Here is a 19012-nt window from a genome sequence, read left to right as displayed (position 1 = left end):
ATTATTCCCTAGTGACAACATAAACTACAGATGCCTGGTTGTGACAAACTGTAAAAAAAAAAAAAAAAATAGGCAGCCTGAGGCCAGTGTTAGCTGTTGAACAAGTAGTGGTGGAAAGTAACTAAGTATGTTTACTCAAGTACTGCACTTCAGTACAATTTTGAGGTATTTGTACTTTACTTTGAGTGTTTTCAGTTCCTGCTAATCCATACTTTGACTTCATTACATTTTAGAAGCAAAAACTGTTCTTTGTACTCCTCTGCATTTATTTGATAACTTTAGTTACTAGTTACTTTTCAAAACCTGATAACAAAATGCATTATAGTCATAAGACTTTATTGATACCTGGTGAGAAATTTAGAAAACTACCCAGCAGTGATTTAAATTACAAGCATTTGAAGTAGTTAAAATGAGCTCCACCTTTATGAGCTACAGCATTAAAAGTGGTGCATCAATAATTACAATCCAATAATATGATATCTGAAATGTGCCATTTTGCATAATAAATACTTTTGCTCTTGGTACTTTAAATATAGTTTGATGCTAATACTTTAATACTGATAATACTGTACTTTTACTTGTAACAGAATATTTTTATACTGTGGTGTTGCTACTTTTATATAAGGAAAGAATGTGAATGGTTCTTCCATTACTGCTACCAAGTAAGTTTGTTGTTTATAGTTTTGCATGTGACACTTACAATTATATAACAATTTTCGTTCATAGCTAGACCTTGACCTTTATGAGGAGTGGACTGTTCTGCAAAGTGTTTCATATTGTTGATCATTGTTCACATTCCTTCTCCTTCCAACAACAACCGGTGTTTCCCATGGAATGAGCCAAGTGGTTGTACTGTAGTTTCCAAACTTTAACTACAAAAGGATGGATCTGAAAATATTCATATGATTTGCTTTTTTAACGGCCATATGGGTCATACAGAACCAAAGTGTAAATAGGTGTTCTGAAAAACCAACAGACAAAATATATAACTAATAAAATGGAACTTAGATAATATAAAATATATTAAACTGGCTCAATAGTATGAAATGTATTTTTCATCCAGTTTCACAGTACATTGTAGGTCATTTCTATTTCATTACTGTAGTTCCTTTTCCTATTTTTATTCTACAATCCCATTTTTATAGATTTTGTTTTAAGAGGCCATTTTTCATTTAAACCTTTCTCTGTCAGTCAAGACAACCTGGGCAGTTCCATATATATCAGACCGGAATAACAAACAGCAGTGTAAGTATTTTAATCAAAAAGTGTATCTGCTAAAATGCAAATTAATATATTGCCTCCTTAATGGAAATTACTAACGTGCATGAAATATTTCCTTTCTTATGAAACATACGCAACTTATGACCAATAAAATATTATCCAGGGTTTGTCAACCATAGAGGAACTCTCTAGTGAACAGGGATTGGACTGACTTCAGACACTGTGAGCATTTATCAAACTGTGTTTCCACAGAAAAACCCAGACAGCATTTGGATGTTACAGGACCTGTGGATGGATGGATGGCTTCTGGTATCCATCGTGTGCAAGCCAAGTCTCACTGACACCATCACATCCTTAATCACCCCTCAAAGAGCGCCATTAGCTTTTTATCCGTCAGTGGTCACTCAGTATGCTCCATCCCTGAGCTGTCAGCGTGTCATGCTGTTGATGTGTTGTTTCTTAATGCGATATCTCCTCTGGCTCTACAGAACCAGCAGGACAAGCTGCCAACACAGCAGCAAGCACTTTTTTCCACAGAAGGATGACTCACTCCTGAATGAACAGTTAGTGGCCCGTGCCTTAAAGGCCCTAGCAACTGAGGCTCTCTGGGGTCTCTGATCAGTGGTGAGGGCTGAACACCCTGCTGTTTACCTGAGCTCTTTGCCCTGGTCATCCTATTGAAGGCACAGCAGGGAAGAATCAAGTGCTAAGACGTGATGGATGAGATGAGCTCACAAAAAGGCAACTGTAATTTAATAATTAGACATTTTGAGAAATGGGAACTTTTTTGCTGATCGTTAGATTGGAAGGATAGAAAATTGTCATATCTTAAAAGGAAAAAAGAAAGTTTTTGGGGATTACTTTTTCTAAATTACACAAAACATATATAACATGTTAACCATGGGTGTAGCCGGGGGATGAACAAAGCGTATATACCGTGTTACCCAGGGGTTGAGCCGGGGGATGGCCAGAGCCGGGACTGGCCACTCCTGGTACCACCCCTGCCAGAGTCAAAATGTGATGCTTGTCAGTATTAATGAATGAAAAATGAAAAAAACAATGTCAAATTGTTGCCTTAAATACAACTTTTACTGACTAGAAAATAATAATAATTTTTTAATTTAATTTTTTCAGATACTTTTTATTCTGGGACTGATGTCCAGTCTGCTTTACCAAAGGCTTGTATTAGAACAAACAATATCATTTCAAATGATTTTTCCTTCTGCTGAGGTGCCAGATAGGGGCAAACCTGCTTGTTTTGATTTCTATATTCAGCCCCTGCTTATTGCAGTAACATGCAAAGCAGACTGGAAGGGAGTCAGTGGTGGAGGCCAATACATAAATAGGAAGGCCAAACAGGATTAATGGGCTCCTTTTTTATTTTTTGAGCTGGTGAAAAAACTCTGCCAAGAACATCTTGCCTCGATTTTTGGTTCTTTTTCAACCAGTTTTGTGTTGCAAAAGCTTTTTGTAAATAACTGGATAGAAGCATTTCCTTTTTTTAAAACTCTGGAATAAGATCATCCCAAGAATTAGGACATCATATTTGGAGAGACAAAAACAGATGGAGGACTGGTGAAGCTGAATCTCTTGTACTAGGCCTACAGAGTTGTTTATTGGGTATCAGATTTTTTACTATGGTACTGGACCAGTATGTGCTGAGATGGCATGGTTTTTTTTTTGTGTGTGTGTGTGTGTGTGTGTGTGTGTGTGTGTGTAGAAGCTATAGTGGCGTGACTGACATCATATGACGTGATTCATTTCACATATTGAAAAAGTTCAATAAAAATATATACGAATAAATGCGAGCGGTGGTTTGGTGTTTCCCATTTGGCCAACTGCAGACAAAAGCAGCAGTGTACTCACAGCTTCCCGATGTTTTCTGTTTGTTCTCCGAGCGCCTTCCAAGTAAATTGAATTGGATCGAAGCAGTGTGTATACATGTTGTGCCCGGCTTGAATCTCAACATGTGAGTTTCCCATTACTACTTAAGAACTAATTGTACTTGATGGGTTTTGTTTTCATTAACTTGTTAAGGCCTGTGTCTTCACAGATGGCCATCAGTTCTTTTTCTTGCATGACTCAATGGGAAGGATTGATTTAGATACATACTTATATCACACACATGTCAGCTTTTGTTCATTTTCCAAGGAATATAAAATGAGTCATATTGCCTGTATTACACAATCCCTAGATAGTCAGTCAGTGACTAGAACATGACTGTTTAACTAGTGAGTGAATAAGTAGAAACTTCACTTGTACTTTCTGATAGACAAAATTTTATAATGCTATGTTCAAACTTCTGGAACAATAGAAACGGCAATTTACTTTCATGTGAAAGGTCATTTACTGATTAAGAGGATTATTGCTCTTTTAATCACCAGCTCCTCTCTGCTTGTTTCCCTGCAAGATTGGATCACTTTAACCCAACAAATTGCAATTAATTGTAGGTCATTTTATTTTTTATTTTTCCAGTCGTAACAAGAACACTAGAAATTTCATTTAATTAGTGACAATACTCATTATTAATTACAAGCAAAAGTTCTGCTTTTCAAGTTATACCATACCCGTCACCCAGGACCTGTTTGCCTTGGGCGACCCTACCAGGGACATATAGCCCCCGACAACATAGCTCCTAGGATCACTCGGGTACTCAAACCCCTCCACCACAATAAGGTGGCGGTTCAAGGAGGGGAAGTTATACCAGTAACGCTAAATATAGTATGTTTAGACAAAATTGTCAATATCCACAGAAGTAGTACAGTAATCCCCCCCCCAGTGTAGTGGAGTGGAGTTTAAGTAATAACATGCTAAATGCTAAAGTAAAGTACGGACACCTCAGAACTGTACTTAGAGTTCTTCAGTCATTTTGCTTGGTTTCTCTCCTCCACTGATTTTATGAAATAGAATCAGACACTAGCAGCACAGCAGCTGGTACACATTGTCTTGTTCACAGGTCACTGGACAACAGGGTGCAGAGCTCATCACATGGAGCAAACCCGGTCAAGGTACAGGACAAGGCAAGTTCCCCCAGGGCATCGCTCTGATGAACACTTAACCCACAACTGAATAACAGAACGACTAACAGAACATCCCTCAGTGCTATAATGTAAATATCTATCTGAAAAACTGCATCTAAACTGTGTGTATTTATACTTTCATATTTATAAGTACTTTATTTTTATTTGCCCAAAACACATTCCTATTTCTTGTTTGCACATTCGTATTCTTTTCTTGTTCTCTCAGTCTGATCTTGTTTACTCGTTTCCTTATGGAAGAGCATTGTACGTGCACACTGAGAGCCACTGTACCAGAGTCAAATTCTTTATGTGTCCAACACATCTGGGAAAATAAAGCTGATTCTGATTCTGAAATAGTACCAGTGATAATGAACTGACACCCTCATCTTGTTCTATCAGGAGTCTCTTCATATTTCAAGACAGGATGACAAAAAGCAGGGTAAAAGTACTTCTGTATTTACATGACAAAACATTGTTTATCTTTTTTTCCTTTTATTGTATTTGTGGCCTTTTCAGTGGCCTGTGAGTGTCTTTAACAGCACTGCATAAATAAACTGCATGTTTTCTTTTATTAAACTATTAAAACGCAACAGGTAATGGAAATCTGGCTCTTTGACTGGACTATATATTTTTTTCACTGAGTCCTTCTCTTGTAAAAAATGTGAATACATTATATCAAGATTATTTTATAAAACACTACTATAAAATGTTTGCAATGTGAGTCCCTCAGCACCGCCCAAAGTTGGGGGAGGTCTGTGTAACATGTTGACTGTACATTAGTCGATACCCACAGATGTCAGATAAGAAGAGTTGGGAGGTTAGGCCATTACACACACCACACACACCATTACACACACCATGTACTCTACTGTTAAGCAAAGCATTTCTTCACAGCATGTGGAATGCAAAAGTCTTTTAACCTTGGACACCCTCAGCTCAGCTGTTATCATTTTAGGGCTTTCAGATTGGTATTTTCTTCTGAAAATCTGTGTTTTTATTATCCATCAATGATTCAAGTTGTGCCAGAACTTCCAGCTGCATCTGGATGAAGAACTACCTGCCAACTGACCAAATGTTTGGCATTTCTAATTAAATATTTATGGGTGACTTCTATTAAATACACTCAAAGAAGAGAAGTGTGTTCTTTATATGGAAAAGAATAATTATAATTGAATAATTTAGTGACGACCTGAGTTCATTTTTATTCGTAATGATGTCAGGTATGTTCTGCAGACCAAGTGGATTAATTTAATTAATTATTTTTCATGTGGTTTTAAAATATTTCCCTTCTTTTCTCTTTGATTTGATGCTGACAGTTCCCCAGTACTGTTGCCCTACTAATGCCATCATTTGTTGGCCTGGTGAAGCTGTGGACAGCCTTGTTTCCTCCTGTACACATGAATGCCAGGCACTTTTCACCAATAGGCTCAAGAAATTTTTTGTTTTGTTTTTACTTACTTACAGACTCCCCAATTTAGTCATTAGTCCTTCTCATGTTGTCAGTGGCTGCTATCTTTTCCAGCTCCATCTGGCCTTTGAGGAAACATCATTTAAACTGCTGCTTGCTAATGATAAAAACATGGCTGCTGATAGCAGCAAGAGTGAAAACAAAAAGCTATAAAGAAGCTAAAAAGTTCCACAGAGTTGCACAGCTGGGTGATAATTTGTAGCTACCTTCCAGTGGTGCATAGTAACTAAGTGAGTAAAATTGATATGGACTTGTATTTTACTTGAGTATTTCCAATTTAATCCCAAACTTATCTCACAACTATAGTCACACAAATTTTACATTCAAATATATGTATTTGGAATTGTAGCTGGAGGTGTGCAAAGCGATGTTGGGATTTACATGAGATCACCATGAACAAATAAGAATGAATAAGCAATACCATGCCCTGCAACAAAACTAACCCCGCTACGTTTACTTTGGATATTATAAGTACATTTGGATAGTGTAAGTACATTTTTTACTCAAATAGAATTTTTAAACAGGAGTTTTGCTTGTAACAAACTACTTTTACATTGCGGTATTTCTACTTTTATTAAGTAAATGGCCTGTGTACGTCTTGCACTCTCACATTATATTTAGTCATTTCATTGAGTGTTAACGTAAAACCTTTTGACTTTATCACACATGTAAATAAAAGTGCAGTCTGTTGCTACAATAAACTCTATTCACACAAAGCCTCCGTTCTAACCTGCTTCACTTGGGAACATATGTCAATATGAGAGAAATCATGTTGAATCAGGATGTGTTGTCAAGCATGAGATGCTTGGATTTATAACAAACTGCAGCGCTGTCTGGAGGTTTTGCTTCCTTTGGCTTGGCAGCACACTTTGTCTCCTAGCACCTGTTAGAGCAGGAGAAGCTACATATTTCTCAACATAGCGCCATCAAAAATCAGCCTAGGAGAGGTTTAATTAGCTGGGAACGTGGTGTGGAAGGATTTGAAAAGTTTCACATTTGATCAATTTCAATATTTCATTTGGGAACCATATTCCACCCAGAGCTTCACTTTATCTACCCCCCCCAGTGAGAGTTGAGGGTGCACAGTGCAGATGCAATGACACAATCCCCTGCAGGCATCCCACCCAAGACCAGTAAAGCAATATCATAGTGCGTCAGTGTTCAGAACAAACAAATAACATGCACAAATTCAGACCAGCAGGCACACTGAGAACACATAAGTGAAATTCACCTTGTATGGCATGAAGCAGCAGTTGTTAAATATTTAGAATTAGTGTCTGTAATCCATGACTGAGGCCAACGGTTTCTTTGGAAATCGCACAAGAGTGAGAGTGGTGAAGTCAGTGCGTGTTTGGAACAATGACTTATTTCTGGCTTTCCATGTCTCATGATCAGAACCATGTGTCTGCCACGTGGTGGGTTTGCTGCGTTTGTTTTAGGCTCAAGGAGGAACATAAGAGGTTATCTGAGGACAAAACATGAAAGGATGAGACTGCCTATTTAAGTGTTTAAGAAATAAAGATTAATAACTATTATGTTTGTAGATAGATAATGAGGATTATACACGTGTCACAGCGATTACCATAAATATAGGACAAACTGCACACTCGGAAAAGAAGTATAGCTAACTTGAGCAAGCAACAGCTAATAGCGACTCATTTGACTGCAGTGTAATTTTCAAGAAGGCTAAACAGATACACATTAAGATATGCAATAATACCATTTTGTTCCTTAGGCTTATTAGTAAACACTCAGCCAGACATTAAATGACCTTTTTGGCTACTTCAAGCACCTTTACTATAATTATAGGAAAAGAACCACAACAAAAAATGAACGGCAGCTGGCTTGACCAGGTTTTTGTGGCAAAGCAATAAAAAAAAAAAAAACACACACAAATGTATCACATTTCAGAACCACAGAATACAGAAATATATCATTTAGATGTATTTAGACCCCCACCCCGGGTCATATACTGGTCAGCTGAGGGGTTGGGGTGAGGTGAAGCATATTGAATTCAGTTGGCTTCAGCTGGAGAAGGCAGACAGCCAGTGCACCGACGACCTACAGCCACAACTTGGCCATGCAGTTTTGAATATTTTTGGAGACTCCAGCGAGGGGGTCCACAAACTGAATCTGTCAGAGTGAGAAATTACTTGGAAAAGTCATAAAATGCAAAGAAGCTTGCAAAATATTTTGTTTAGCAGAATAAGGAAGAATATGTGTAAACATTAGACTGATAGCTGAACACCAACTGAAAATGCCTTGAGTTTGCTGTTGTTGAGCTGAAGGAAGTTGTGTCTCATCCTTGCTTATTAAAGCCAGATGCAGAGAGAAATGCACTGCTGCTGCACCTGGTATATTCTGTATATTCATGTTGTTTGATCCTTTACATTTAAATGTGTATTTTATCATACTGATACTGTAGAGGATCACTAAACACGATGTTGCTTTACATGGGCTCAGTTTTAATCACATATGTGCATCACAAGCATGTAGCACATAACAATGTATCTCTGATGTTCTGTGTGTGGTGCAGCGTTTGGGTTAACCTCCAGTTCGACGGTGATGCTCATCTGTTTTGTACAGAGTACGAGGTGTTGGAGAAGGCCAGAGGAATGAATGCATTGTTATGAGTCACGGTGACGTCATTTCAGTCATTATGGCGTACACACACACACACACACACATGCATAATAATCATTTCACATCCACACATCCTTAAAGGTGCGAACCAAAGCGTGGGCGCCACCACTAGCACACTCATTAAAGATTTAGACTTCCTGTCACTTGAATGAAAAGTCTCGATGTCTCATTAGTTAAGCTTCAAGGATCATCTGGCTGCAAATGTGTGTATATTTGTGTCCATGTGTGCACTTGTGTGAGTTTGCCTGTGCATCTTCTCAAGCACTTTGTCTCTGCTTTTATTCTCACGAGGTGCTAAATTTGAGGCTGATAAGGACAATTGATGCTGGAGATCAATCCACCATGTCCTTTTCAAGATGAGCTCCTGCAGAGGACTCATACTTAACAACAAATGGTCCTATCTACAGTAATGATCCTAACAAGTGTGTCAGCAGGCACGTTGTTTTTCTTTCTGTCTACTGTGTGCAGCAGTGGGGCCGTGTGGCTCAGAGAGAGAAAAACAATTCACATGGCACATTTATTATGGCACAGGCAGGTCTAATGTCTCAGAGCGCTGGGTAATAAAGCAGAAATCAATATCATGATATTGATTTTTTTTTTTTTTTACAATATATATGTAAACACCTATGGATCAAACTGATGGTCAGTGCAATAAACTGTGCTCCTTGTCACATCAGATAAAACCTGTAGAAGAAAGCAAAATACAGCATCTTACACTACAGTCTGGTATGATTATCGCTTCAGCGCTCTACATTACAGCAGGCCTCTGGGTGTGGCGTCCCAGTGTGCAGAGTGGATTAACAGCTCAGGTTATTTTGATCTCAGAGGCATAGCTTCCGCTGGAGGATCTCTGCTCAGACTGAGGCTCGGTGTGTGACGCTGACAGCCTGGGATATTAAAATCAGGTGAGACAGCACCTCTGCTGGTGGACTACAGAAGAAGCTTTGCTTTTTAAGGTCTGGTGGAAGAACTGTACAAGTGGCAAAATTACTCCATTGAAGTTTTGCATTCAAAATCCTGAAGTAGTGCATAAGTATTATCAGCAAAGTTAAAGTACCTGCCAAAGTGCTCAAGTAAAGTACAAGTAACTCATGATTGCACTTAAGTACAGTATTTGAGTACAGCTGCTAATAAGGCTATATACCTAACAACAGTACAGAACACATATTTAAGTCATGGTTTATATTGTACAATAAAGGCCACTTAAAGTACATGAAGTAAGGTGAATTTATTATTTTAGACAGGATATATAATAATACAAATAATTTATTTTTAATTAATTAACCTAACCTATAATCTGTATTTACAGCATGGCAGTAAACTTGTTAAACTTGTTTTAGCATTCAAATATTAATTGTATTTTATTAATATAAAAAGAGAAATCAGTTTAACTGTAGTATTATGGTTATAGCAATGTAAGAAATACTTTTTGATATAAATATTGATAAAAACAACAACTAAAGCAAAACAACAAGAAGTCATAGAATATCTACATTATAATCTACAATATTTAAAGACGTTTTAAAGCCAGACAGTAGTGATAACACTTCGGTGACAGCTCTACCATGGGTGCATCAACACGAATCTGATTGGCCTCCCCTGGTACCACCCCTGCAATAGTCAAAATGTGATGCTTGTCAGTATTAAGGAATGAAAAATAAATATAACTAACATTTTTCTGGTGTGTTATAAGTGGTCAAACTAGTTGGATTTATATCAGGCATGCAGCATGATAGTTGCATCATTTCTCTGACTGTGTTGTTGTGGAGTACTTGGCATGATTCACCTCACTGGGGGGGGAACCACTGTGCAGTGGCAACGTTCCCAACCAGGAGTAAATAAGGAGCGCAGCCAAAGTTAGCTAAATGAAGCAGTGTGTGTGTGTCATGTTTACACCATTTCATTCACAGAATTATTGGTTTAACTAACTTTTTTACATGTATTTCAAATGTACCACCCTTCTCTGAGTCTGTGGCCCAGCCTGGCCACCATGTCCAAAATTTTCTAGATCCGCCCCTGATCCCTAACACAGTCACTGTATCTGTGTGTTAGGATACATTGTGTAATCATTTCATACAGTTGTTGATTTTTAGGAGCCATCTTGCTGTAGGCAGAGCCAAATGAGACGCCCACTTCATTGCTATGCACAAGGCAAAGCTGTTTCTATGCAGCCTAGTAATGGCAATACATTTCTTGACCTAATGGGAGAGTCAGTCATATTCAAGAGGCCACACACAGTCCTGCAGGACAGACCTTTACTTTCCTGTTTGATTCTGTAGCTGTTCATTGATTTTATTGTGATGTTAGGTTTCTGCATTCTGCTGATTACAGCAGGTTGAGTTGGAGTTTGGATCAGCTCCAGATCCAATACTGGGCTAACGGGGGGGAAGCCTCTGAGTTAAGTGCTGCTCTGTTGATGTACTTCATCAGTCTAAATGTCTAGCTGTTTTTCAAAGCTCATAAAAGATGTCATTCTAAATGAGTTTTATTGCAGCTTCTTCCCTGGTCTCATATTTTATGAGTTATTTTCTTAAATGCAGATAAAATGTAACATAGTATTGGTGGTAGTTTTTGCCATGCAAACACTCTGAATGCAGCATGTCTGTATGCAGCAGCTGTGCGCACAGTAAAGGATTTAGCTCATACATCTTAGATGGTTCTTAGAGCTGTCAGAAGACAAGATGTGGGAAAGGTCAGAGGTCAAATCTGTGTATTTGAAGGAGGCCACTGTGGTTTACTATTTCCATATTTCAAGTCTGCTGACCTGTTAGCGTACTTCTTCGAGAATCCTAAACATTTACATTCAAGATACTCTTCAAACTGACCTGAAACAGTTTGTTTAGAGCACCAGAATTTCAAGATATACGGTCATGTTTCATTTTTACATTTTGATATATTATCCAGTTGCTGCTAATTATATGAATTGTTGTGAACATACTTTTATTGCAGTCGAATGAGATTTTATCTTTTGCTGATTTGTGTAATGTGCTGGTGCTTCTCTAGAGTTTTGTTACTGACAGCCAACCTCATGAACAAACTAAAAACAACAAGGGTTGTTTCTCAGTACTTTTTATCTACTCTGTGTTTGTGGCACTCCATCCCAAATCATCTAGTTCCCCATTCCCAGACAAATACAAGCAGCACACTTTTGCTAATTTCACACAGTTTGTTGTTGTCTGAGCAACAGTATCCATCCACTATCTACACTGCTTATTCCCAAATAAGGCCAGGGGGTGTGACTGTGTGGAGCCTATCCCAGTTGACATTGGGCGAGAGGCAGGGCACACCCTGGACAGGTCACCAGTCCATCACAGGGCTGTAGACATTACATTAAATGTGTATTTTGCTAGTATCCCTGCTGTAATCGTCCTGTACAGTTTCAGGTCTGGCGGTGGCAGTGGAAAGTGAAAGCTTCTGTTGACCTCTAGTGGCCACATGCTATCACTTCTTACACATCGACTTAAACAGAAAAATAATTTGTCAGCCCTGAGATAGACTGGCGACCTGTCCAGGGAATACCCCGCATCTCGCCCAATGTCAACTGGGATAGGCTCCACACAGTCACACCCCCTGGCCTTATTTGGGAATAAGCAGTGTAGATAGTGGATGGATACTGTTGCTCAGACAACAACAAACTGTGTGAAATTAGCAAAAGTGTGCTGCTTGTATTTGGCTTATTTTTTCAAATACACAAATAAAAACAGAATTTTACCTCATAGTGAAACTGAGGGGCATCCTGGAGGCCAAGTATTTTAAGATGATGATCTTTTAGAGAGGATCTTTTATTGCATGTCTTCTTCCTCTTTCTCTGTTCATCTCCTGTCATCTACCTATTGCACTCTATTTCATAAAGGCCACCAAAACATCATACGTTGTTGAAAGACGACCAAAGTGTAAAAGACAAATCAATTTTTTGGAGGATGGATACATAATTTCTGCATTTTACATATCATGCTACATCTCATCCTAGACAATTATTATTTAGCATTTTTAAAAAACATTTCATTTCAATTGTAAATCAGACTCAGAGCGTGCAAAGTGTCCACACCCACACCATGTTAGAGGAAGAACCGGGTCCAATCAACCCTCCACGGTGGCATTATGTGTTTATGTTTAATATATTTCCTTTATTGTCATATATTTTAATTCATTTATGTAATTAATGTTTTAATGCATTGCTAGACTTGAACTTTAATGTTTTTACATTTCAGATCCATTTAAAAATCCTGTAAAAAAATACTCTAACATTGGCAGCTTTTCTGTTATTTCTTAATGTGTACAAAAGGTTGCCATCTCCATTGTGTTTGAGCAGGAGACTCATGGTTTACCACATGATGGCGCTGTCTGCTGCAGTATCACCAAACTCACCATACTGCACTGAAAGTGGCACAATGGAGACAACTCCACGCTCAAGAACTAGATAAAGCAGTAGATGAAATCGCGTCTTAGTTGGGGCTGGTTTCTGTAAGCCCTGATGAGTACGCATGTTGTGTGAACCGGCGTGTTGGGACAGCAGCTGGTGGTCTGAGGTATGCCTGTCTGCCTGTCTGAGCCGCTCCCCATCCTGCTCTTGCCCTGAGGGAACATTTTTTTGCGGTAGGGCCTGCTACATGTTGAGCAATGAAAACACCATTTTAAAGTGTCTTTTTACATTTTTAAAGTGAAACAAGTCTTAAAAGTGAAAGCTTATCTTTTTTACAACAGTATTTCATCCTAAAATTCTCTCACTTGCCAGTCGTGCCTTGTCAAGAAATGCTGAAAACTCCAGATGAACATTCAGGACCTGTTTACTGCAACTTCTCTACAGCTAGGATTTGTGTAATGACTTATGATACCTAGGCTTGGGAAACATGGGAGAGGTGGACAGGGGACTTTACTTTCGTCCTCCCACTCATAGGTTTGTACACGCTTGCGCACACCCTGAACCAAACTTACTGTACTGTAGTTCTCATATTCACCCTTATTGTCAAGTCCCAAGTTTCTCATGTTAAGAGTCTTGTGGTTTTTCATAAAAAAATAACATTAAAAAAATCTACAAAAGCATGTTTTTCAAAGATAGACTCCAAAGTAGTGCTCTAGCCACCCAGGTCCAGGACGCCAGATCTCAGTCAGAATGTAAAAATCTACCACAGATCTTCTTTCATGTTTCTGTGTGTGGCTACTTTAACTCCACCACTGAACTGCTGCTTTTATGAACTTTCTGTATATTTTTGTCTAATGAAATTCAAAAACAACAACCGACCAGCCATAGAACCACATTATCACAGGATAGTGATAAGGACTTTATTTTACATGATATGAAATAATAATGCCATGATTCCAAACAAAGCAAAGTAACAAAAATAAAAATAGATGCCATTTATAACATTTGATTTTAGGTAACATTTACTTGTCTGTAATTTACTCTCGGTGTCACCTTTAATATTACAGTTTGTTGTTAAAATGTGAAGCATCTCAGTAATAATAACTTTGAGTTTTTGCTATATGCAGACTCAAGTATGGAAAACCAAAGAATGTGACTAATATCCCAACAAGTATGAACATACACCAAATACTACATACCGTACACACTGCAAAACATTAAACAAGTCTGAATGTTGCCCATTTATGGCCCTTGAAATCTCAGCTCTCTTCCATGAACAGGACGGATGCAGTGACTGTGCCCCTAGACATAGGCCGGCTGGCCTGCAGAGCGGGCGGGCGGGTAGCGTGGAGCTTTCCCCGAATCCTTGCTGCTGCAGTGGTAGCAGAGGAAGCTCCCTCCTATGATAATTAGACCTGCAGCACCCCATCCAACATACAGGGCACTTCCAAACTCATACCTGTGAGTGACACACAGATTGCTCTGAAACTTATGTGGATGTTTAAAAAAGACAAAAAAAAGTTTTTTTTAAAAAACATAAATTTAGCAGTATTACAGGTGAATATTATATTATATTATGTTTACTCAAGTCAGATTCACAGCAGTAACTTTCAAACATCACAAAGTTTTTTAAAGTCATTAAGTTAACTATATAAATGAGTATGCTTAAATGTTAAAGAAGTGGTTCAACATTTTTGGAAATATTTAGCTTTTGTGATCTAGATGAGAAGACTGTTAACCATTTACATGCCTATAAACTAAATATAAATCCACCAGCAGCAGCCAGTTAGCTTAGCTTAGCATAAAGACTTGTCAGGAGATTGTTGGGTGACTGAATCCCTCTGGTTCCCCAAATGATGCTGTTCCTCCTCATTTTTTAAAGGAAATCTTTCCGGTTGTGGGGCCATTTGTTCTCTCCATTATTAATAGCGGTTTATCCTCTGGCCTGGTTCCAAAGATGTTTAAACATGTCCCACAGTGTTCTCAAATTTTAGGCCCATCTCAAATTTGCCGTTTCTCTCCAAAGTCCTTGAAAAGATAGTTTATGCTCAGTTACTGGCTTTCTTAGATGAGCACAATATTCTTGAGACTTTTCAATCAGGGTTTAAAACCCGGCATAGTACTGAGTCAGCCTTGGTGAAAGTCTTAAATGACATTTTTCTTGCAACTGACTCAGGGAATTGTGTGGTCCTAGTGCTCTTAGATTTGACCGCTGCTTTTGACACAGTGGACCACAATATCCTTATTTCTCGTTTGGAGCACTGGGTGGGTATCTGGGGTATAGCTCTGGAATGGTTTCGATCTTATCTTAAGGATAGATCCTTCTGCGTGAAACTCGGAGATGCTGTATCTTCCTCTGAGCCCCTTGTGTATGGGGTACCACAAGGCTCGGTCCTTGGACCCCTTCTTTTTTCCCTTTACCTTCTTCCACTTGGTTCTATACTCAGGAATCACAGTGTTTCCTTTCATTTTTATGCGGATGATTGCCAGCTTTACCTACCGGTTAATAAGGTGAGCTCTTCCGTTAGCACACTTCTTGAATGTCTGGATGATATTAAATCTTGGCTTGCTTTTAACTTTTTAAAGCTGAATGAGGCTAAGACTGAGGTGATAGTATTTGGTGATTCTGTTGGTTCACCATCTGTTGACTTGGGCTCATTGGCTCATTATAATAAAAAGAATATTTTAAATTTAGGTATTAAGATGGATCTCGATTTAAGATTCGACAGCCAAATTGCAGCTGTCATTAAATCTAATTTATTTCAACTAAGACAGTTGGCTAAAGTAAAAGCATTTGTCTCTAAACAGCATTTTGAGATGCTTATTCATGCTTTTATTACTTCCCGTTTGGATGACTGCAACACATTGTATCTGGGCATTGGTGAGTCTTTCATCACTCGCCTCCAGATGGTCCAAAATGCCGCAGCACATCTGTTAACAGGTACGAGAAAATATGAGCACATCTCTCCAGTTTTAGCTTCCCTGCACTGGTTACCTGGTTACCTTTAGGGTTCATTACAAAATTTTACTTTTTATTTTTAAATCCCTTCATGGCTCTGCACCACCTTATTTATCCGAATTACTTCACTGGCACACACCCACACAGTCTCTGAGGTCAGCCAATCAGCTTCTTTTGAGTGTGCCAAGAACAAAGCGTAAGCTTAGAGGCGACCGGGTCTTTACGGTCGCTGGTCCAAAACTTTGGAGTGATTTCCCACTGCCTATCAGACAAGCTTCTTCTTTGTCTGTTTTTAAGTCTCTTTTAAAAACTCATTTATTCTCATTGGTGTTTTGATATTTTATATTGGTGTTGATTTTATTTATTTTTATTGATTCATGTTTTTATATTTTGGTGTTGATCTTATTTGTGCTTGTGGGTTGTGTCTGGTATGGTATGGTATGGTATAAAGACTGGAAACATGGGCAAACAGCTAGTGTGGCTCTGTCCAAAAATGAATGAAAACCAAAAGTGTAAATATGACAAACTGTGGTTTTACACAGGTCTACAGTATGTACCAGGCTTTTTCTTGATAAGACTGCTTACCCCTGCTTATCAGTCTTTATGCTAAGCTAACTGGTAGATGGTTGTAGGTTTATATTTAATATATGTTTTCCAATATGTCAAACTATTCATTCAAGTGCAGAGTACTAATTTAACTAAAACTAAACTTGAGCTGGTAGTAGAACAACAAATCATTAACCTGAAATTCAGATGGATGAGCTCACCTTGAATTAGTGGGAGTGAATGGGTTATAGAAGTCTTGCGCTATTCTGTTGCCATACCAAGATGTTGCCACCAGAGCAAGGAGACCTGAAAAACCATGAGCACAGCAGCTTTTTATATTGTTGAATTACATGGGTTCCATTTTTCTTATACCCTCATGAAGACAAAGCCTGCATATTCACTACATGTCACATCATGCAGTTGCAATATGGTGGCCAAATCAAAACCCACAGGAGTGTAGTGCATCAACTTTAGGACAGAAACATGTCCCTACAAGTCAGAAAATGTTCAGGGAGCACCTGTCCATTGCTTATGTGTGTCTGTAATGAATGAAGTCTGACCAGCAATAATGAAGATAATCCCTCCGATCATTGCCACTTTGTCCTTCTGCTCCGGTTGGTCTGCCATGCAGGTGGTACACTTCATGCCCACCATCTCCACCAAGACGGAAATTAAGCACAGCACGATGGAGGACAACATCAGCCCTCGTGCAGCCTGCACGACAGCTGGAGACAAAGACATGGCACAGGATCACTTGATTTGAGCAGGATGGATTCTAAAGTCGTCCCTGTATATCTCTACACTGGATCTCTGTGTTATTCCTCTTGTTTACAGCAACCATGAAACAGACGACATGATTCACATCCAGCTGTTCTGCATTGAAAATATTGCTTTGAGGAGATCTTGGTCTGATGCCGTTGGTATTGTGTTTATATGTGTAAAAATGTTAAAAATCAATTTACACAGACAAATTTACATTTAAAAATGTAACACTATTTGTAACATCTGAATGGAATTTGAAAAAAAAATACAGCTTCTTTTGCAAGGCAGCTGCTGGTATTTCACTGACATGTCTCTGCATGCATGAGGTCTTACAGGGAGGGAAAAGCCAAACCTCTAGAAAGGTTTGAATGACCAGAGATATTTACACATTCCTATTTTATAACATTAATTATTAAACTTCAGACAGTTCATGAATTCATAAGATACATTTCAAAAACAGACTATTACAAAATAATGTTTATATTGTTTAACTAAGACATATTTATGGTCCTATTTTCTTCTCACACCCACATATCTGTAAAGATGCCACTGATTTTGATGCCTTACCTAAAATGGCATAATATTATTATAATTTGTAAAGGACGCTAATCAAAGGTATATTTAAACACATGTAAAACAATGTTACCTGGTAGTTGGAGAAGTGAATCGTAGACTTTACACTGAATCTGACCAGTGCTCTGTGATGCACATGTTTTCCACAGTCCTTCATAGAGCGCCTGGGCAGTGATGATGTTGTCTCCCGCATAGGACGAAGCTTTCCACTCCACCATGACTGTGGATGCTATCGAGCCAATGAAGCCCAGGAAGGCCAGTGTGAAGCCAAGAAGCTGAATCCCTTTACTGGCCATTGTTTAACTCCAGAAAGTTCAACGTGGAAAAAAAAGTGGGGAAAAAAGAAAGATGTAAAAATTCTTCAAGTTATACAGAGACTGAAAAATGACAAAACTTCCTTGAGTTCCTGGTGGCTTTGGGTGGTGCATTTGCTCCAAAACAGCAGCATCTACCTGTGCATCCTCAGGGACTAACCTGGAGGAGGAGGAGGATCCGGGAATGCCATCCCCTCTGACTGAGGTTAGGAAGAGCAGGATGCCACCTAGTGGCTGTAACGGTCTTCTGCACAGTTCTCCCAAGCCTCAACCTCCATGGAAAATACAGAACACAGAGAGCACGATTCAATAACTCTATCTCAACACAAAGTTCTGTACACTTGAAGTACATTTAAGAGAAAAATTGTTCATTTTATTGTCTATTTTTAGTAGTAGCTGTTGTTGTTTTAGTAATACTTGTGTTTGTCCTATCCTGACAGAGACACAATAAAAATGGTCTCGTTTTGGTAAACAGTGACTCAACCCTAACAGACATTTACTGATACCAACATGAAAAGACAAAGGTTATCAGCTTTTTTCCACATGTTGTCTGTGGCAGTAGCAAATAAAAGTCTGATATATTCAGCTCATCGCATGCTGGGAGGATTTTGTTGTAAGCAAATGAAACCATGGCAGGACCCGACCATTGACCAAAGGTTTTGTCTTGCCTAATTCAGGCTTGTTACCATTTGCACTTTGTGTCAGCTGGCTTGTAGAACCACAAGAGAATTTGTGTCAATGCTGCCTGATCCCTGTAACACAGAGGTACGTAGACTTTGATTTATTTAAGCTGGAAAAAATGCTGTAGATGCTTTAAATAAATATTAGTTTGTGAATAAATTCCAGCTGTACAAAAGAAACACAAGTATAAACACAAGTATACATACTGTGCCAGCTGTACAAAAGAAACACAAGTATACATACTGTCCACATTTCTGTCCTTATGTAAAATCAATACTGACTTTGCTGTTACCTCATATACATTTTCTTCATGTTTCCACAGTGAAAATGGACAACGAACTGGGCCTGTCTCTGTTCCTGGTGCTGCTTCTCTGTCACAAATGCAACACAGAGTTACACACCTCCTGTCCACACAAATGCCAGTGTTTTACTCCGGTCCAAGTACTTTGTGCAGATGAACGA

At 38.7% G+C, this 19012-nt stretch overlaps 1 protein-coding gene across 1 annotated transcript; it reads right to left on the bottom strand.

Moving 5' to 3' along the window:
• Positions 1-14017: 14017 nt before the first annotated feature.
• cldn1 (claudin 1) lies at positions 14018-17851 on the bottom strand. Its single transcript, XM_020586739.1, has 4 exons — positions 17629-17851; positions 16781-16945; positions 16442-16526; positions 14018-14174 (listed from the first exon to the last, which is right to left on the bottom strand). Exons 1-4 carry the CDS (start codon positions 17849-17851, stop codon positions 14018-14020), a joined length of 630 nt encoding a protein of 209 aa, XP_020442395.1.
• Between the last annotated feature and the right edge of the window lie 1161 nt (positions 17852-19012).

This window comes from Monopterus albus, unplaced genomic scaffold, assembly GCF_001952655.1.
Source record: "Monopterus albus unplaced genomic scaffold, M_albus_1.0 scaffold420.1, whole genome shotgun sequence".
Classification (NCBI taxonomy): Eukaryota; Metazoa; Chordata; class Actinopteri; order Synbranchiformes; family Synbranchidae; genus Monopterus; species Monopterus albus.
The sequence above is the reverse complement of the archived record's forward strand: the minus strand, read 5'-3'. Positions and strand labels throughout refer to the sequence as shown.

Excerpts from the sequence above, each read along its gene's own strand:
- cldn1 (XM_020586739.1), bottom strand. The coding sequence starts at position 17,851 with ATGGCCAGTAAAGGGATTCAGCTTCTTGGCTTCACACTGGCCTTCCTG. Across the intron at positions 16,946-17,628 it reads TTCACTTCTCCAACTACCAG|CTGTCGTGCAGGCTGCACGA; the intron begins GTAACATTGTTT and ends CTTTGTCTCCAG. Across the intron at positions 16,527-16,780 it reads GATTATCTTCATTATTGCTG|GTCTCCTTGCTCTGGTGGCA; the intron begins GTCAGACTTCAT and ends ATGGTTTTTCAG.